The 21,686-nt window shown below is 41.9% G+C and overlaps 1 protein-coding gene across 3 annotated transcripts in view; it reads right to left on the minus strand.

The window, feature by feature from the left end:
• Positions 1–21,686, minus strand: part of Prkg1 (protein kinase, cGMP-dependent, type I) — a 1,200,782-nt gene that overhangs the window by 1,091,843 nt on the left and 87,253 nt on the right. The window contains exon 1 of one of the 3 annotated variants that reach the window (NM_011160.3): positions 7,642–8,041. The exons of the other annotated variants lie outside the window; for them this stretch is intronic. Within the exon in view, the coding sequence (NP_035290.1) occupies positions 7,642–7,952 (311 nt within the window). The 5' untranslated portion in view covers positions 7,953–8,041. Of the gene's footprint in view, positions 1–7,641; positions 8,042–21,686 lie in introns of those variants that run through there. 3 annotated transcript variants of the gene reach the window in all.

Raw genomic sequence — 21,686 nt, forward strand, 5'->3', positions numbered from 1 at the left:
GACTTGTGGCTGGCTGGAAAGAGAAAACATGCTTACCAGCTGAACAGAGCTGGTGACACTTTTGTGTGGCCAGGACTGTTGCAGTCCACCCCGGAATCAGACGGAAAGGGACAGTCCAGCTGTGATGGGTAAAGCACAGCTGCAGCTGCCTCATTCCACTCTGAGCAGCATCTGCTCCCAAAGCGTATGAAGTGGAGTAGTCTGCAGCGTGGGGAGCCAGGTGGGCTAGTGAAGAAGTTGTCAGTGAAGGAAGATGAGAGTCAACTCTGGACTAAAATATGTAATTATTCTGTAAGCCCGATCCCCAGCGTGACTGAATCAATCCTGCTGGTGGCATCCTGCAAAACTGTGTTTAAAAAGCTTCCTCAGCAGTTTTCTAACAAGCAACCGTGGTTGAGAAGAAACGGGCTTTGGGGAGCACTGCATGCTTACTTAGAAGGATAAACAATAAGACAATATATGTTTATAATCTCATAAATAAATAAATAAATAAATAAATAAATAAATCCCACCATTGCTTTTGCAAGCCAAGGAAGATTTTTAGCCTGTAGAGGCATTCAACACATTAGAGGGGAAATTTACCCTGGTCCTCCATTTTCTGTCCTATAAACAGAACACGCCCTGTCGTCTTCCCATCACAGTGGCTCCCCAAATTCCATTTCACATAAGAACTACCTCAGGCATCATTTGAAAAAGTCTGATTTTAATTCATTTGAGGGAACACTCAGGCAATGAGATTTTTAAAGTTCCCCGGAAGATTCAAATGTGCAGTCGTGTTTGGGAAAGAAAAAAAAAAAAGTCCTACCTAATTTCTCCCAAGGTTTTGCTGCTTCCTCTTTGATTACAGGCAAACAGATACTTTCCCCAGAAGAGCCTATTTGTTATTCTTAGGTTCTACAGTTCTACAAGCCCTTAATCCTTGCAGGCCTTGGGACAGTGTAAGAACCTAGAGGAGGCTGAGAAAGGCTCCAGCAGATCCAATTCTGGTTCCGGTGTTTTACTAAGCATGTGCCTTACCTTACAGGAGTCTAGGTGTTCTCTTCCTCAGGCTGGGAAAGGGGAGCAATGTAGAATGTTCCCTACACACATGCTGCAGTCCATGATGCTAGGGAGAAGGAGATGGCTCAGTGGATAAAGTGCTTGCTGGAAAAGCTTAAGAACCTGAGCTTGAATCCCAATATGCATTTAGAATCCAGGTTTAGCACTGAGAAAAATAGTTTTGCCCATACAGGAAGCAGGAGGTTCATTCATAGATGCTATTTTAATATAAATAAATGAGAGAGAGAGAGAGAGAGAGAGAGAGAGAGAGAGAGAGAGAGAAGGGAGGAAGGAAGGGAGGGAGGGAGAAAGGAAGGAAGGAAGGAAGGAAGGAAGGAAGGAAGGAAGGAAGGAAGGAGAGAAAAGAAGGAAAAAGGTGGCAGCAATTATTGAAGATATTACAACATCAAGAACTGCCCATGTTGTGAGCACATTCCCACATAATGTGTATGTATGTGCATTTACCTCCCCCACACATACACACACACTCATACACACAGAAGAAAGGACATGACACAGGTTAAGCAGAGGGAAGATATCTGGCACAGAGTAAGTGTCCCATGAAAATTAGCATGGTGGTAATAGTAGTGGTGGTGGTGGGGGTGGTGGTGATGGTGGTGGTAGTGGTGGTAGTGGTGGTGGTGGTGATGGTGGTGGTAGTGGTGGTGGTGGTAGTGGTGGTGGTGATGGTGGTGGTGGTGGTGGTGGTGATGATGGTGGTGGTGGTGGTGGTGGTGGTGATGGTGGTAGTAGTGGTGGTGGTGGTAGTGGTGGTAGTGGTGGTGGTAGGGATGGGCAGCATCATCCGTAACCTGGTATTTCAGAACAGCTACACGCTGACATGCTGCCCTTTCCTCTGCACTGAAGCACGCAGACAGACCACCAATCCCTCCCTGATGTTAGATTCAATGACACCTCTAAGGAAAAATCCAAAGCATCCCATAGGTATTGGTCTGAAGAGAAGCATCTGCATGATTTTCAACCAATACCTAAGTATGGCTTCCCAAGTGCAGGCAAGCTTTCAGATAGGGTCTTTGCCAGTTTTTGGTCACAAGGGACTACCTTTCTTGCAAACTTTGTTCTCATATTGGAGCATAATTATATGTCCACAAAGTATAGTGCTACTTTTAAACCTCCTGGAAAATAGAACATAGCTTCAACAACATTCCTCTTGTCCTACCCTGCATCTTGAAATGTCTTCTCCTGCTCTACTCTCCTGGTTTTTTTTATCCTAATAACTACGATCATAAAATACTATTCCAAAACAAGTGTACGCGTAGGAGTGAAAGCGCACTACTGTTCACCCCACCTTGCATTAAACATCTGCTTTGTGTAGTTGCAGTTTTTGTGCTATTGTTTATATTTATATGTCAGTTTGGGAAAGAGAACATACCCCTGACCTTACCAGCAAAAGTGGACTTACAGGAGTTCAAACAGGCTGTACAGATTTCACTTCTCAAAAGAAATTTTCCTTAAGGAGCCAGCAAGGAAGGCGATCATTACAAAGGATGGTGGGAGGGCCTAGAAGTGGTGTCAGAAGGCTGGGTGTGAGGAAGTAGAGAGGAGCTGTCACAGGAGGGGTGGCAAAGAACACTAGCTCAACAATTCAGATTAGGATTCAAAATGCCACAGATGTGACTGTATAATAAGCTGTTGAGCATGCTGGTAAGTGCTGATTTCAGCATGTGAGTATTTGCCACATTGTCTTGTGTTCTCAGAGCCAGGAAGGTTCAAGTCAGAGGGCCTGAGATGCTAGCAGCAATCCCAGCTCCTTGGGATGGGCAGCAGCACCTATGGTAGAGATAGCAGAAAGAGCAGCAGCCTGGTATTCAAATATGGTTGCTAGGATACCATGGAGACCCTCCATTGCTAGGCAGACAGGAAAAAAAAAATGTTCCCATATGCCTTATAACCTGGAAACTGCAACAATGGAAACACTGCATGTCTTACTCTACCCTTTCCTAGCAGAAACCCAAGCCCAACTCTTGAGTGAAATAACAAGCTTGGAGATGCACCCCAGTCAAGCAAGGAAGCTGGCCATTCATATTCTCAGGCCATCCCTAGAGCTACTTTATTTAAGGCTTGTCAGTATTTTCATTGTAACTCCCAGTTTATGGGCAAGCAACTTGACTGTACATCCAAACCCCCTAATGGGATATTTAGCAGCATGATCCAGTATAACATGATAAAGCCTTTGTACAGACTTCTGTTTCACTGCATAGGCTGTAATGTCAAATTAATGTTCAAACTTAAATTGGAAAGTATTATAATAACCTTAGGTCAGACCTTAACTCCCCCACGGAAGCAGGGGAGATGAATTTCAATAACTAACAAGATTGCATTCCCATCTACATCAGTCTGCCCAGATATGTGAAGAATCTGCAGAGCTGGCCTATGGCGGATAACTCGGCTGTTTTCCATGAGAACACGCAGAAAGGTACTTGGCTTCTTCAAGAGTCTTCATCGCCTGCTTTTTAGCTAGGTTAGATATTCTTACCTAGTTGCTGTAGTTATAGTGGAAGGTTAGAACCGAGAGCTTCACCACTAATAACTAGCACTTGATCACACATGCGCGTGTACACACACACACACACACACACACACACACATACACACACACACACACACATACGATTCTGGATCATTCTAAAAAACAAGTTTCTCTTATTACACTTTATAAGACCATAGAACCTGAGATACTCCGTCCCCTCTATGGCACTCCACTAAAGCTGCTGGTTACCACCATTCTCTGGATGTACCCTGTCTCTGATGATGGCTAGGGTTTGTATCATCCCTCACTCCCTTCCATGCTCCCCTCACAGTATAAAGGGCTTACATCATAGCAGTCTTCCCAAGTCCTACAATGCAATAGCATGTCCTTCAGAGGAGTTCCTGATAGCATACAGTTCAATGGGAGCCACAGAAGCCACCAACTCTTTTTGTGAACTGGGCTGCATTTCGCGTCACTCAGCGTTCTGAAATATTTACTTGTACGTACGACATTGTTGGGTCCCTTGGTAACTCTTTATTAACAAGGGTTCTGTGCCTTACAGTATTTTTCCATGTGGCAGGTATTATCTCATACAACTATTGGGCTGATTTGCAAGGCTCATTTGAAGTGTAATACTGTGAAGAAATCTATGTTTTAATATTAGGCTACTTATAACAACACTGGAATTGTGTGATTCCATGACTTCCTTTAAAATTAAACACATAGCATTTAAGGAGATCCTGTTTCTCTTGGAATACATAATATTAAGGTTTAGACAATCACTCAGGGTCTTCTATGTTTTAATTCCTCCCTAATAGGAAACTATGTGTCTCCTTTACCTCCGATGCTTCCAGACTATTTCACAGTCACAAAAATGAAACAGAACAGAACCTGTCATCTCCCTCTCTGAAGTGAAGCCACCTCAGGGGTAAAAAGCAACAGCTTTACAAAAACACACAAGACATTAACAAGTTTTGATGGGAATTCAAGTCAAGATCGTCCAATCAAAATGACACGGAAGGCGGTGACAGCAAAATGGAAAAGGTTTGGGAACAGCGAGTACCTCTTTAGGAATGAAATGTCATGAAATAGAAGTTCATGTGAACCGTCGGCTGGCCTGATCTCACGGACTAGATGACTAGCTTTGTTTGTATGTTCCATTGTTAAGGGGGCCCTTTTGCCTGATGTGTTTTGGAACAGAGTCTAGTGGTTTTACATTCTTAAATAGTTCATTGGCAGAAGTATAAACAGATTCCAACTCACTACACCAGACCTTCCCCTCACATTCATAAATAACCTAAGATGGGTTAAAAGGCTATAACCATACAGACTACGGAAGACCAACATCCCCACTGAACCTCACAGGTGCAGCACAAGTGTCTTCCCCTGTAGTAGAGTCTGACAGAGGCTCTCTTCCAGGTCTCCCCTTAAAGGGAAAATTCCAACTAAAAATTGTCGAGATGATAAAAGTTATCGGGTTACTTTACATTTTGTACTGCTTTTTATACTCAGACAACCAGTTGTTTGTTAGGAAACAAAAAGGAGTTTTAAAACCTTGTAATTCTCAAAAGGCAGCCACAGTAAGGAAATGGTAGATGGTTCACCTCAATCACCAGATAACCGAAGAGAGCATCAACTGCTCAGTTAACTGCATCTCCTGGAAAGACAACCCAAAACTAAGGGGAGCATGCAGCTAAATCAATTTCAGTCTACTTACATACTTTTGCCTCAACCATAACTTAATCTTCAGGAAAGTGATTACATTTAAGTTCCACTAAAGATTAAAACCATAAACACTTGTTGCCAGCAAGTCAGAATAATAAAATGATTCAAGCAATATACATTGAAATGCAAAACAAACAAAAAAAGTTTTTAGATTGGCACATTGTCTTAGTTCTATGTGAAGCTATCTTGTCCAGCCACTTTAACCACATAGGATAATAACTGTTTTGCATATAATATACTTGATTTCCTCTAAGAAAAGTACACTACCACTCAAGGCAATTTTATTCTGGCTTCCTTTATATACGTGTTAAAAAAAGAACAGATGTTTTTCAAAAAATATTTAAAGTTGGAAGGAATCTTACCATTTTCTCCAATATAATCCTTCAGAATTACAAAACTCACAGGGCAATACCACCTTAGCAACCTAGCCTGTTAAAGGTATCAAATAAACACAGGCGTGCAAAGCCTGGTTCAACAGATACAGTGTCCTACAGAGATGCTACAAGTATGTTCTTCTCTAGTTTTACTTTCCACTGGGAATGTTTATAAAAACATGAGGGTTTTGTGTCACACACCAATAGTCAAAAGTCTTCTAAATGTACCACATTCTGTAGTTCATTCCCCTTGCCTGGATTTCTTTAGGCTTTCTCAAATAGAATGCTTAACTAGAGTTATCAGCTGGGTTGATCATACTGAGTCTAAAAGTCTATTAAAATGGTCTTTTTTTTTTTTAAATAAGAGCAGACTTTGTTCTGGGTTACTCCAAAGTCCTGCAGATACTAAAATGACAATCCTATAGAATAGTTAAAGATACAAAAAGCTGCCTCTGAGTTATATTTTCATTATGCAAAACTTGGCCCAGGAGACATGGCCATGTACCTTGTTAGCTGAAACAGGCGAACATGCCAGGGACTGCAAATTAATTTACCAAAGAAAGCTCCAATGGATTCGGTTCACTCAGGTTTCTAAGACAAATTGAAATCAGCTCATCTATCATGGTAACACGGTCAGGTCGAAATCTCAGAAATATTTCTCCTTATCAACTCTCCCCTACTCCACAGAATCCAAACTCCGTCTTTAGCTAAGCCCGTAAATGACTCATGGGGTAGGGAGGGCCAGCATGTATAGATTTGACTTTTAAGTTCTCAAAAGTGTATGTAATGTGTACTTCTGAGCCCTTCCATCCAAGAAATACAAATGGCAATAACCAAGCATTTACTTTCTCTTCTTATGAATCCCCTGTGTTTATGAAGTAAAGGGTTCCCAGGGACCTTCTGTTATTATGTAACATGTGTCATCCAGCCGTGTTATGTAGTTAAGAGCAGGACAACAGAATCCTCTGCTTTACCAATTATGTCATTACTATTAATTAAAATGCCATTCAGATGGTGTTCTGGTTCTGTTGCTGTCCCATCCCTGCTGTTCACTCTCCATATGGACTCTGGGCTCGAGTGTTGTGTAACAAGTTTCATTCAGGGTCCCCATCCAAGTTATGAATCCTACTGACACTAAAACTACACTGCTCTCTAACACACAAGAACTGCTAGCAGCACAGTGGCTTGAGACCTGAATGTGAGACACAGCTTGGTCCCCACTGGAAATAGCATGTGCTTGACTACACTGTCCCTGAAAACACATTAACCCTCTGGGGGGAAATGAAAGTGTTCATTGGGAACCATGTGAAAATTCTTTTAGGAAAAACAAGTAATATTCTCTCTTGGATATTATGAAAACATTGTTTTTTAAAAAAAAAATCAACAGACTAGGTTTCCATTTATGGATTGTAAATGTCATCCAACTCAGGAAAATTTTAAAAATTCTTCTGTTTTATATGTATATTTTCTTATTCTTTTACACTTTGATGGTGACAGAACCTCAGGTTTGAACGGTACCAGCATGAAGCGCCGGCGGCATGTAGAAAAATCCAGGAGAGCCACAAGAGCTTGGAAAGTCAGGGTAATATCAACGCATTTCATTTCAGTCTGATGAGCCTGCAGTTAGGATTTTCCGGCTGGCCAGGTTGGCTGGGGCTTTGGGGAAGAAGGGGATTCTGGTTCCTCCGTTCAACAGCCACTCACACACACGGTCAGACACACACCTGGGGCGCGTCCAAACTATGTACAGTAGGTGGCATATATGAACGTATATGTATGTATATTTTAAAAATACCTTGGCATCTGACAAAGACACGAAGGCAACGGATGTGCAGGGAGTCTGGCCCTGAGAAACGTGCACAGCCCCTCAAGAAGTGCCGTGAAAATGAGACATTTCTGAGGATGAGGACAGACATGGCAAGCGGGAGGGGCAGGGGCCGACAGACAATACAGAGACCCGCAGCTTCCCACCGCCTGGGCGCCACATGGACCCGGGCGCGTAACCCTGCTTACTGTGGGCTCTTGGGGTAGAAGGGCAGGGTCACGTGGCTGAGATCCTGGATGTCGAAGGCGGTGGGCTCCGCGGAGATCGCCTGGCGCTTGGTGCGCGGTTCACCCTGCAAGGTGCTGGCGCTCTGCTTCTGCGCCTGCTGGGTGGCCGGCCGGATCACCGAGCGATACTTGTCCAGTTCGTTCTGCAGCTTCTGGATCAGTTCGTCCTTCTGATCCAACTCCAGCTCCAGCTCATCGATGAGAGCATCCCGCTGCCTCAGCTCCTCGATCTTCTCCTGGAGCGCATACTGTAAATCCCGCAGGGTGCCCATGCTCCTCCGGGCTGCCGGGGGCTCCTGCCTGCCGCTGCTCCGCGTCTTGGGGCTTCCTCCCCTCTCGGATCAACTTTCCCTAAAGTCGCCGCTGCCTCGCGAGTGCAAAAGCTTCCCTCGACTTGAGACCAAAGCCAAGCCTGGCTTCTGAGCATGCCCAGTCCGCCGCTCCAGCCACAGAGAGTTTCAGTGTGCAGATTCCACTTCTCCGGGTTTAGGGATGAGCAAAACAGGTCCAGCCCAGGATGAACCTGAAAGGCGGTGGGAGCCGCGGCGCTTTGGGGAGCAAAGCCCGGAGGCGCAGTGACCCACGGGCGGGAGGAGGGAGACTGGGCTCGGAGGCGGTGGCTGCTCGGCTCGGGTCACCAACGCCGGGTGCCAAAGGAAGCCAGCGATGTGTGTGGGGAGCCTGATAAAGCTCGGGGGCGCTGGGGCTGTGCGGGCGGAGCGAGGCTGGAGCGCTACTTCGGAGGTGGAGAGGTGGGAGGGAGAGGACCAGGAGCAAACTGGAGGCGTCAGCGGGCTCCGGGCTACAGAATGTGGGGCTAGGTTCCTGGCGACCAAGGGAGACAGAGCAGACTGTGCGTGCTAACAGCTTTGACTTCTGGAGGGATTGTGACCGCAGCCTCACAGAGGAAAACAGTGTGGCTGAGCGCTTGCGTCCTCCACAGCACCTTTCCCACGGGGAGCGCCTCACACAGGTGTCTAGGGTTTGCAAAGAAACTTGCCTCTCCAAAGGTGAGAGCTTACAGTGCCTGGGAGGGATTTCCACGGGCGTCCAGGTGCCTTTGAGGAAGGTTAGGATGGGTATCTGACCTCCGCCCCCAAGCCTTTCCACACTCCTAATTTTCCCTATTCTTGCCTGCCAAACTTAGATCAATGAATTCGTCTAGGGGCAAAAGCCAAAACCCCAAAGGATTTTGGGCCGGAGCAGGCCTCTCAGCAGCTCCCTGGTCCCTCCCATTTGTGCTAGTATCAATTGCGGAATGGTTCCCTAGAGGCCTGGCTTCTTCCATTTGCTGGATTTGGTGAAGTGGGTGGGGGCTTAAAAAACACAGCGGAGTTCCAAAACATTCTTTCAGAAAGGGAACCATACCTTTTCAACGTTACTTTCCTAACAGCCCAGGAGTTAATGAGAAAATTTTGCCAACTTTGGGGAAGAGGTAAGATCAACAAAGGATGGGAAAACTACAGGAGCTGTAATTGCACTGTCCCACCCACTACACTAGCTCTCAACCCAACCACTTCACCAGCCAGAACCAACTGCTCAGTGTGGGCTAAACTGCTAGCAAGAAGGCGGCATTCTTTCAGTCCAAGAATTGGTCTCTCATCTTGGGAACACTTATTTAGAATACCCAAAATATTTACCTAATGCTTACATAAGTGCCTAATAGTTAACTAAACCTTCACCAGCTTGTCCAAACTTATAGCTTAAAAAGAAAGAAAGAAAGAAAGGGAACCTTTAAACTTGCTATTCTTTCACACTCCGTGTTATAATTCTCATATTCTATCTACCCACCCTTTAACACTTAAACGAAACAGATAGAAAATTCATTAAAACTAAGTTGCAATACAAAACTTCTGCCTGAAATCTCAAATTAGCCAAGGACACAAATCTCTCTTAAACAACAACAACAACAACAAAAACGTTGCCTATTTATTTCCTCAAATGGCCAACATTTTCTATCTGAGCTAAGAAAGCTGGAAAGAGAAAGCCTACTAGCCACTAGCACATTAACAAAACTTCTTCCACAAAGACTATGATGTAGTTCTCTCTACAGATGGAGCCATGTGTATTCCTTACAACCAGAAGCTTTGAATTCGCTTCAGAGTACAATGTAAAAAGTCCACAGGACAGGAAATATTTTCAAAAGATAGCAGTTAAATAATAGTTCTGAATTAACTGTTATTTCTCTTAAAAGTCATCTTGAGCAGAAGTCTGCAACATTGTGTGACTAATTGCATCCTGCAGCATCTTCCCTCTGGGACAGTTTCCTCCTCTCAGGCAAAGATCCAGAACTTCAGTTAACCTGTGGGAATTCTCAACTTCTCTGGGAAAATGCTTAATGCTATTTTTTCTTACGGCTTTATTCTTGGGGTCTACAAACCCAGGAGTTTACATATAAACATGCATCACAAGCAACAGATACTTTGTTTTTAGTCTCTCTTAATTAATGTCTCCCAGCAGAAGATACAAAATATATTGCTTGTATAGAGCTTGTCTACAAGGAAGAGAAGGGGGGAAGAAGAAAACGAATAAAGTGATTCTCCACCTCACAAAACTATGTTTCCAACAGCACTCCAGCCATACATATTCAGCACTGTTATCAAAACGGAGGTTTTTCAGTACTAAACTGTACTTAAGTGAGGGACCCACACACAAGCTTTAGCATAAATACAAGTTACAGTCTCATTCTCAAAATTCTAAAGGTTCTCCATGGTGGATTCACCCTTAAGAATCGGGGATCTCATTCCTATCTTCTTGTACTAAGGTCAAATCTAAGTAGATCAAGGAACTCCACATAAAACCAGAGACAGTGAAACATAGAGGAGAAAGTGGGGAGAAGCCTCGAAGAGATGGGCACAGGGGAAAAATTCCTGAATAGAACAGCAATGGCTTGTGCTGTAAGATCGAGAATCGACAAATGGGACCTCATAAAATTGCAAAGCTTCTATAAGGCAAAAGACACCGTCAATAAGACAAAAAGGCCACCAACAGATTGGGAAAGGATCTTTACCTATCCTAAATCAGATAGGGGACTAATATCTAATATATATAAAGAACTCAAGAAGGTGGACTCCAGAAAATCAAATAACCCCATTAAAAAATGGGGCTCAGAGCTAAACAAAGAATTCTCACCCGAGGAATACCGAATGGCTGAGAAGCACTTGAAAAAATGTTCAGCATCCTTAATCATCAGAGAAATGCAAATCAAAAGAACCCTGAGATTCCACCTCACACCAGTCAGAATGGCTAAGATCAAAAATTCAGGTGACAGCAGATGCTGGTGAGGATGTGGAGAAAGAGGAACACTCCTCCATTGTTGGTGGGATTGCAAGCTTGTACAACCACTCTGGAAATCAGTCTGGCGGTTCCTCAGAAAATTGGACATAGTACTACCAGAGGATCCCACAATACCTCTCCTGGGCATATACCAGAAGATGTTCCAACTGGTAAGAAGGACACATGCTCCACTATGTTCATAGCAGCCTTATTTATAATAGCCAAAGCTGGAAAGAACCCAGATGCCCCTCAACAGAGGAATGGATACAGAAAATGTGGTACATTTACACAATGGTGTACTACTCAGCTATTAAAAAGAATGAATTTATGAAATTCCTAGGCAAATGGATGGACCTGGAGGGCATCATCTTGAGTGAGGTAACCCAATCACAAAAGAACTCACGAGATATGTACTCACTGATAAGTGGATATTAGCCCAGAAACTTAGAATACCCAAGATACAAGATACAATTTGCAAAGCACATGAAACTCAAGAAGAACGAAGACCAAAGTGTGGACATTTTGCCCCTTCTTAGAATTGGGAACAAAACACCCATGGAAGGAGTTACAGAGACAAAGTTTGGAGCTGAGATGAAAGGATGGACCATCTAGAGACTGCCATACCTGGGGATCCATCCCATAATCACCCTCCAAACGCTGACACCATTGCATACACTAGCAAGGTTTTGCTGAAAGGACCCAGATATAGCTGTCTCTTGTGAGGCTATGCTGGGACCTAGCCAACACAGAAGTGGATGCTCACAGTCAGCTTTTGGATGGATCACAGGGTCCCCAATGGAGGAGCTAGAGAAAGTACCCAAGGAGCTAAAGGGGTCTGCAACCCTATAGGTAGAACAACAATATGAACTAACCAGTATCCTGCCCCGCGCTTCCCCCCACCCCCACCCCCACCCCCGGAGCCCGTGTCTCTAGCTGCATATGTATCAGAAGATGGCCTAGCTGGCCATCATTGGAAAGAGAAGCCCCTTGGTCTTGCCAACTTTATATTCCTCAGTACAGGGGAATGCCAGGGCCAAGAAGTGGGAGTGGGTGGGTAGGGGAGTGGGAGGGGAGGGTATGGGGGGCTTTTGGGATAGCATTGGAAATATAAATGAAGAAAATACCTAATTAAAAAAAAAAGAATCGGGAATCTGCTGCAACCAACACAAAGAAAGCAAAGGGTTGAAAGGGCTGACTATTGTAAATAACTTCCACTGTAAAAGGTGTACTGCGCCCTTTCAAGGAAGAGCAGGTTGTTATGTTAGCCAGTGTTACATAATGTTGGATTCCTTCCGTGAGCTGTATAACTTTCTGCAAAACTTAGAATTCTGGGATTTCTTCTTTGATTAATAAACTAAAGATACATATTTTACACTTTACACTCTGATGTGGGGTGGAGTTGCACATGCCAGGGTGCACGTGTGATGGCCAAGGGATGGGCCACTCACAGATGTCATTTCTCTCCTTCCACCATCCCGGGGGAATAACTCTGTTCCACAGGCTTAGCATGTATGTTGACCCCACTAAGACACTTGCCCTCAAGTAAACATTTTAAATAATTTCCCAAACATGGTTTTGACTGGTTGTTTAGACAGTAAGGGATAAGGTTGGGGATATTTTATTTTATTTATTCTTCTCTCATATATTACATCCCAGCTACAGTTTCCCCTCCCTCCTCTCTTCTCAGTCCTTTCCTCCCCCTCCCACAGATCCGCCCCTCCTCCATTTCCCTGAAAAATTCTTGACCTGTATTTGGAAAAAAAATCCTGAAATTATTTTTCAATGGACAAATTATTTTTCTTCTGCTTCTATAGTAAACTATTTTAAATATTTATATTTAAAATTATGTACATGTGTTTGTGTGCAGGAAAGCAGGTATTCTCAGTGCTCAGAGGAGGCTGGTCAATCCCTGAGAACTCAATTACAGGAGACTGGGAGCTGCCCTGTAATTAGGTGCTGAAAACTTGAACTGGGAATGGAACTCTGGTCCTCTGAAAGGGCAGTACATGATCTCAACCTTCTCTCCAGCCCAAGCCATAGCAAGTATAATTGATTGGATTAATGTAGAATTTCAAAGGAAAATCTACTTTCTTCTCATTAGGAAGTAGCTACCATTGATCTGGCTTGGACTAGCATTGAATGCCATTGACTCTTGGCTCAGAGGAGGCCTTGGTGGTAGACATTCACATTTACCGTGATGTCATCCTGAAAGCAGTGGATTCCTACCCTAAAATTCTGCTTTCAGCTCAAAGACTTCTTTCCTCAGTCTTCCTTTCTCGTAGCTTGAATAGGAGCAAAGCTCTAGTGGTAGCCAGACCAAACAGCAGCATATGGAACTCACTGCTCTCTTCAGCTTCGCACCCATGATCAAGAACAAATTTCCCACACCTTCCTTATTTCAATCTTTAATTCCTTAATGAAATAGTAAATAAAGTAGTTTAGTTATTATGGTGGCTATGTTTTTTTTTTTAAATAAATAAAACGTATTAGAGTCCTTCGCTCACAGTGTGACTAACATCAAAAGAACTATGACAATTTTATGGTCCCATTGTTCATCTCACTGGTGCTACAATTACTGAAAGAGTATTGAGTTTGAAGTGCCCTTCGGATATATCACATGGATGCACCTTGAACGGGAAAAGCAGAGTGTAGCTGACTGCCCTTGTAGGAAGCCATCCCCTGCAGGAGACTGTGAGATAGCTAAGACTAACAGGTATTTCTATAGCACTCAATAGGAAACTTACCTTTGCTGACAGTCATAAGTTTGCTTTGAGTTGCTGCTCATAATCAGCATAGCAATAAAAAGCAATTTTCTTGAACATTTACAGCAGCTCTAAAACCTAGACATTATTATTTATATGTTTTATTAACAATGTCTGAGAAATCTGAGACACAGAATGACCGTCTAATGGATGGAAAAGCTGCATTTAAATCCTTATCTTTTCATATGAAACTCAAGTGCCCACCACTCATTTCAGGACAGGACTTCCCAGTAGACCTTTGGTCTTATTTCTGAATCCAGATAAGGGAGAACACCAACAACATGGACTGTCTTTACTCTGGCAAATTAGAAAGAGGAGATGATGTTTGGAAACCCCTCAAAGAACAAGACTAAGACATTTATAAGTCTTCTCCCCAAATGAGTCTCAACTCCAGCAATATTTCATTAGGGCAACTAATGGATACTTATTTGCTTGGGGCTGACCTGGTTTTAATACTAAAATTGTTTAGGATTGTCCCAGTTTCATAAGTGAGAATCTTAAGTGGTTCTCAGTTGTGAGCAAAGAAAGAAAATGTAAACCCTACTTAAATCAGAATTGCCAAAGTTTTTTTTAATAGATATTTACAAATCTTGTTCCCAAAGTTACTGAGTAAAGCCAAGGAAATATTTTAATAATAATATCCACAGATGCAGGCACACTAAAAATCCACTTAGGCATTTGTTTATGTGAAAATGTTAAAGACAATCATCTTATCTCCATGTACCATAATAGAGTACAACCGTGGTCTTGGACTGAAAAAAAAATGAATATAGCAACATCATTTTTAATTATGTGTTGGAAAACTGGAAAAGGATTCAAGAATCTCTTTTTGTTTTTGCCTTACGAGAAACAATTAACGTTGGTTTCTTGTAAATGAAGCACAATAATTTGAGCACTTAATATTTTACTCACTCATAGAATTAAATTAGCCTTATGATTAGATTTGAGGAGAGAGATTTGATTATAAATAATCTACATTTAGGGGCTAGGGGAATGACTCTGAGGTGAAGTTCTTCCAGTGGACATGAGTTCAATTTTCAGCATCCACATGGCAGAGCACAATGACCCAATGCCTTCATCTAGCCTCCATGGGTACCAGGCACACACACAGTACACATGCATTAGTATGTACAGACAGACAGACAAAACACTGACACACATAAAATAAAATGAAATGAAATTTGAAATAAAATTTAAGTATATGTTTAATGGCTATAAGCAACAAGTCTAGTGTTTTAAAGTCATGTTAATTCCATGGTAAGTTACCCATGGGAGAAAAAAAAAAAAAAACCATTGATGATGAAAACTTGTTTCAGCAACTTGGAAAGCTATAGTGCACTGCACTGAAACTGCTCATGTGCTTAGCACTTAATGCTGAATTGGAGTCGTGTCTTTTGCTTGCTAAAGTGAATTCTCAGAGCCAATGGATCAAAATGATGGTAAGTCATTGTTGGACCTTAGGCTAAAGCAGTTCTTTTAAAATCCAGGCAGCACTCACTAGTAAGCTGCCCATTTTTAATGCTGGAACAAAAATGTTTTAAGAAGAGAAAGATGGTATTCTTCACAAATGTAAATTTTAGAAATCATAAAGTGTAATTTAAAAGGCTTTATTATGCCAGGCACATGCTTGCAATCCCAGCACTTGGCAGATAAAGCACAAGGACCTTTTGTTCAGGACTAACCTGGGCTACAATGGAGAAATGATCTCCGAAACGTAGGCTTCATTCACAGAAATACACTTTTTATATTTTTCAGATTTCAGTTCTTTTATTTTTCTCTGTTCTTGAGTGTTTTGCCTGCATGTGTGTATATGTATGAGTCCCACATGCATTGACAATGGCATCAGATCCCTTGGAACTGGAGCACTGGTGGTTATGAGTCATGTGTGGGAGCTGAGCACCAAGAAGAAATCCTCTGCACGAGCAGCAAGTGCTCTAACCCTTCCTCTGAGCCTTCTCCCCAGCCCCTTCCCACTGCACTTTAAGTCCAGCAGGCACGCACGTGAGTGTGTGCAGGATCCAAGTATCTCCCATTCATGATTAATGAGCTACACTTTCTCCAGTCAGTCTCAGTGGTTCTGACATAAGAAACCCACATCATTTCCTAATGTAAGGCATCAAGATTTTCCACATAATATTCTAAAACATTTGCTGGTTAGTGGGCAGTGCACACATGACTTCATAAGGACCTATTACTCTACTGGAAAAGGTGAATTTTAAATTGTGTGTTCCATTGAACATCCCTGTAGGATTTAGTACTTTGTAAGTGCTGGTGACCTTCGACTGCTTTATTCTTTAAACAAGAGTTTCAGCTCTTCAAATTATGAGTGTGGAGGCTGTTAGAAGTGTGTTTAAAATATAATTTTGAAAACTCCGAGAATACCTACAGTACTGATTTATTGTCCTTGAGTCTCAAAAAGTAATATGCCAGGAATATGAAAACAAAGAGAAACTTCTTTGTTTTTCACTCACTGTTTGACATAACTCTAAATTGTATTACATTACTGAATAAACTGATTTTGTAGTTGGATGATTGTGGTACATGCCTTTGATCCCAGCACTCAGGAGGAAGAGGCAGGTAGACCTCATGAAGTCAAGGCCAGCCTGATCCACAGAGTGAGTTCTAGGACAGCCAGGGCTACAAACCCTGTGTTGAAAAACCAAACCAAACCAAACAAAGCCACCACCACCAACAACAACAACAAAACATTTTTGTGTTTTTAATTTTTTAAGAAAGCAGCTTTGGGACTATGTTACCCAGGAAAGCATAACTCTGTTCTTGGCATTTTCCCTTTTGACACTACTTTTGTTTTGGTTTAATTAGCCCCTCCCAGCTGGTAGGAATTGGCAATCCTTCTAGATATTTGGTCAGTCTAAGATATTTGCTTTTTGCTAGTGAACCCATTGCCATTTTTAAGGTGGGAAAAGACTGAAGATAGGCTGGTGAATTAATACTGGGTCAGTAAGCACAATGAATTAAACAGAAGAGGATTTGCTGTCTTTGTGGAAAGGCGATTTGAAGAAGAGCAGCTGCAGGCAAAACATCCTTCCCAGGTAAGTCCATAGCTCTTTCTACTCTCATTAACTTCACAGACAGGTAAGAGTCCCTTCACTTCAGATTAAGGAACCTTATTTGTGACTTTCATATAATCACCTGAGATGGATGTTCATAAACTCATCTTTCTATTGAGAAGCAAATGAAGGACTAAGCTGCTAAAAGAAATGACTATCATTTCATTTCAGAGCCAGGATATGTTCCCTGATGTTTATGAAAACATCACTCTTGGAACAAGGAGGAAGCCTAGAGCTGTGTCTCATAAAAAATTGTGCAAGTTTGCAATGTATCTTAACCAACTATGAAATAGGCAGTTACCTTCCCTTAACTAGACATTTAAAAAATATTCAGTACTTCCCTTCTAGTTTAGTTTGAATCTTGAGAACTTAATTTTGGCAAAACACAGACATTTAATCTGGCACACGAAGAATGCTTTAAATATCAGTGTCTCAGATGTAAAAGACAAACGTGTAAACATCTCCTAAAGCCAGGGTTGGAAACATGGCTCACTTATTAAATTGGTTTGCAGACAAGCATGGAGATATGAGCTTAGCTCTCTAGCATCTGTATCAAGTGCCACGCAAAGCTGTGCAGGCCTGTCATCCCTGTACTGGGAAGTGCGGCGGGGGGATGGGGGTGGGTAGTCCCTAGAACTTGTTGTCCAATTGGTCTTGAACAATCTTTACCAGATCTGTGAGTCTTGGGTTCAATGAGACAGGGTGTCTTTAGAAATAAGGTAGAGAGCAATAGAGCCCTTAACCTGTGGGTCGTGACACCTTGGGGAGGGACAAACGACCCTTCCATAAGGGTCGCCTAAGACCATCAAAATGTACAGATATTTATATTATGATTCATAACAGTAGAAAAATGACAGTTATGAAAAAGCAACAAAAATAATTTTATGGTTGGGGGTTATGAGGAATGTATTAAAGGGTCACAGTATTAGGAAGGTTGAGAACCCCTGCAATAGAGGAAGATATTCCTCAAATTCTAGCCTCCACGTGCTAGCACATGCCCCCCCAACACAAGCGTGCACACACCCATATACACAGGCACATGTATATGTTCCCCGCCCACACAAATGGCTGTATGTGCTGCCTAGCTTCAATGTGCCCAAAGAATAAATATCAAATGAAGACTTTTATGTTCTTATATATTTTTGCAGTATATTCAGGTCTGTCCTTAATCACTTCATTATGTAAGACTGTTTCTCTTGAAGATCGGACTTAGGGAGTTAATGTGGAAAATTCATCCAAGTTTTCCATACAGAGCATAAAGCGGGCAAAATTTAATCTTCCTTAGGAACACATCAGTGTTGAGACCCCACCTGTTTTGAAGTGGAAACACTGACAGGGAACGCCTCAAAACATTTTACTCATGGAATGATAAAAGTAAGTGCTGCTTGCTAGGAAAGTAGAGAAGTTGGAGAGATGTGTGTATTTTCACCTCTCCACTGATAATAACCTGACTCTGTGGGCAGCAAGAGGAATCCCACAGAGGGCAGGCCAATGCCAGATGTAACTGTATTCTATATTCACTCTATGATTGCATTTGCTGGCTCTCAAACTTTCAAGACCACACATAGGCAACACATTTGTGTAAACACACACACACACACACACACGTGGTCACAAAACCAGGCAGCCGAGACAAGGAGGATCCAGAGCACAGTGACAGTGTATTTTTGGCAAGACACTTCCTCAAAGTTAAAACAAAAATGTCTGCAACATCTGCTGTGATTGGAAGCTCCTCCTTCTTGAAGGAAAAAGCAGGGAGGGGAGAGGTCTTCAGTCTTTATTAATGTTCACCATGGAATTTTTATCTAGAATAAGCATCAAGATTGTTAAACCCACCATCGCAGCCGGGCAGTGGTGCCACCACAGCTGACGTGAGCGTGCTGCTTTTTCAACTCTGAACCGTGGTACACTCATCAAAGACGTCCTTTCTTCCACTAAATTTTTACAAATCTCTTATTTGTCTTATTTTCTGCATTTCTGCATATTATTTTAGCACATTTAGATGTGTAGTGTCTCTATTTTCTATACTTTCTTGATTTTGGTACCCCTTAAATTATCATTGGTGTTATAAGGGTGACAAGTCGTCACCTTCTGGTGCTTTATCAGAGGAAAATATGCTATTTCATCACACTGACTTATTAATATTTTAGGTTACCATGCAAAGTGATGAGCTTTGTTGCGGTGATTTTATAAGTGTATATGATTCATTCTACCTTGTCTCACCCATTCCCTTTACTCACTACTGTCTGTCTGTCTGTCTGTCTGACCCCCATGCTGTCTGTCCCTCTGTTGCTGGTCCTGACCTTTGTGTCAGTGCAGCTTTCTGATTTTTTGCCACATGTATCCCATTATTCTATTTCCACCTCCAAGCTTAAGATCTTTTTCCTCCCTATATAATCTGCTTTCTAGTTTAACCTCTCCCTTTCTCTCAATGCACACACACAAGTTTGCATGAGCATGAATGCAATACATGCATATATTGTGTATATATACATATGTATATATATATAATACATATATGTATGTTTTATATAGTATATATTAAAGTGTAGGTTTATACTTACATTGAAGTATATTTGTATATACTATATATACAATATATACTGTATATATTAAAGTGTAGGTTCCACATATGAAAAGTCATCTAGTATTTGTCTTTCTTACTGTGGATTATTTTACTTTACACAGCGATTTACAGTTCTATTTTTCTGCAAATGTCATGATATAAGTTTTTGCTATATAAAATTCAATTGTGTATATGGACTGCATTTGCTTATTCACTCTGGTAATGAAATTCCATTCTTCTTTTACCTTGTCTGTTAGTGGGCTATTATCTAAGTTGGTTCCATTCCCTAGCTATCATGAAAACATACCTATACACATGAATGTTCAAGTGTTTGTATGCTATGAAGATATACTTTGGGTATATACTAAATTGGTGATATAGCTAGGCCATGTGGTTATATTCTGAGTTGGGCTTTTTTTTGAGAACCCTCCATAGTTATTTTCACAGTGATGGCACACATTTACACCCCCACCAACCGTGACCACTTAACACTTTTCCTCCATACGCCAGTATGCCTCCTTATTTGCTTTCTTTTATGGTAGACTTTCTGACTGGCATAAGAAAGAATTTTTAGACAGTTTGATTTGCATTTTTCTAATGCCTAAGGATGTTGACAATTTTTAAGTTCATTTATATTTCTTCTTTTGTGATTTATCTGTGTGCTTACAAGCATAATTTATCGACTGGGTTTTGGTGTGAGAATGTTTTTGTAGTCCTTTAATATATCCTAGATATTCATTGCTCGTGTGTGTAGTTGGTGATGATATTTTTACTATTCTGTATATGTTCACTCTGTGATTGCTTGGCTGCTCAGATGTCTTTTAATTTCTTACAATTCCATTTGTGAAGTCATGGGGTTATTTGGAGTCTGCAGTGTTTGAAAACTGATACTGATCTTTTACTTAGTCTTTCTGGCATTACCACACACAGAAGTTTGATACGGTTCACATGAAAATCCTACCTTACATCTCTCAGTAAATGAAAGTTGTTGGGGACAATTTAGAGCACTTCAACCTGTGATAGAAAATAAAATGTAGTTTAAAATTCTTTGGGATATCTACTTAGTTCTCTAAATCAGAAAACATTGTGTGGCTCCATGTGATGATAAAAGATCCAGGGTATGTCCATACCTGTGTCCTGGAGTGTGCTTGGCAGGCACACCCACCACACATGGAGAAAAAAAAGAAAGACCCTCTTTGTTGATAAAAGAGGCAGATAAATACAAATTATTTATACTTCATCCTCTTGGGCAAAGATATTTAAAGATAGTAGCCATCTCTCTAGGGGGTTGGTCTGGTACTCTATGTATTCAGATACTAAATACTGTATCCCAATATCTGGTTGCCCCAAGATGAGCGAATTTCCATGGACACCAGCTTTTGTTGTGTAAACCTTGCCTCCCAAGTTATCCCTGATTGGTTAGTAAGCTTGCTGACAGACAGCAAGGCAGAAGAGGAAGGCAGAGCTTCAGTTTCAGGCTTGGTGTCTGAGGTAGACACTAGGAGGAGAAAAAGGAGGAATAATGAAAAGGACACCATGCGGTGGCATGGATGATGAATGAATGACCATGAGGGCTGGCCTGATGGAGTAGGAGTGGCCCAGGCTGAACATGGCAAGTGATATCTCAGGAATCGCCACAGGGGAGTAGACAAAATAGCCTAGAGTGTTGATATCTGCCCAGCTGTAGTGCTTTTAAGCCTATTATGAATCTAAAAGATTTTGTGTCTCTTATCTGGGAACAATATGTTCTGACGTGAGGTAGAAACCCCTATAGAGTGTCCTTATGTATATTGGATAGGCTGAAAGGACCCAGATATAGCTGTCTCTTGTGAGACTAGGCCGGGGCCTAGCAAACACATAAGTAGATGCTCACAGTCAGCTATTGGATGGAGCACAGGGCCCCCAATGGAGGAGCTAGAGAAAGTATCCAAGGAGCTAAAAAGATCTGCAACCCTGTAGGTGCAACAACATTATGAACTAACCAGTACCCCGGAGCTCTTGACTCTAGCTGCATATGTATCAAAAGATGGTCTAGTCAGCCATCACTGGAAAGAGAGGCCCATTGGACATGCAAACTTTATATGCCCCAGTACAGGGGAATGCCAGGGCCAAAAAATGGGAATGGGTGGTTAGGGAAGTGGCGGGGGAGGGTATGGGGGACTTTTGGGATAGCATTCTAAATGTAATTGAGGAAAATACGTAATAATAAAAAATATTTAAAAATAAATAAATAAATAAAAAGAAACCCCTATAGATACTTAAAGGCTAAAAGTGGGTGAAACAAGTTTGTTTCAAACTTACAAGAAATGGACTATAGCACCCTACTCCTAG

The sequence above is a fragment of the Mus musculus genome, chromosome 19 (genome assembly GCF_000001635.26).
Source record: "Mus musculus strain C57BL/6J chromosome 19, GRCm38.p6 C57BL/6J".
Taxonomy (NCBI): Eukaryota; Metazoa; Chordata; class Mammalia; order Rodentia; family Muridae; genus Mus; species Mus musculus.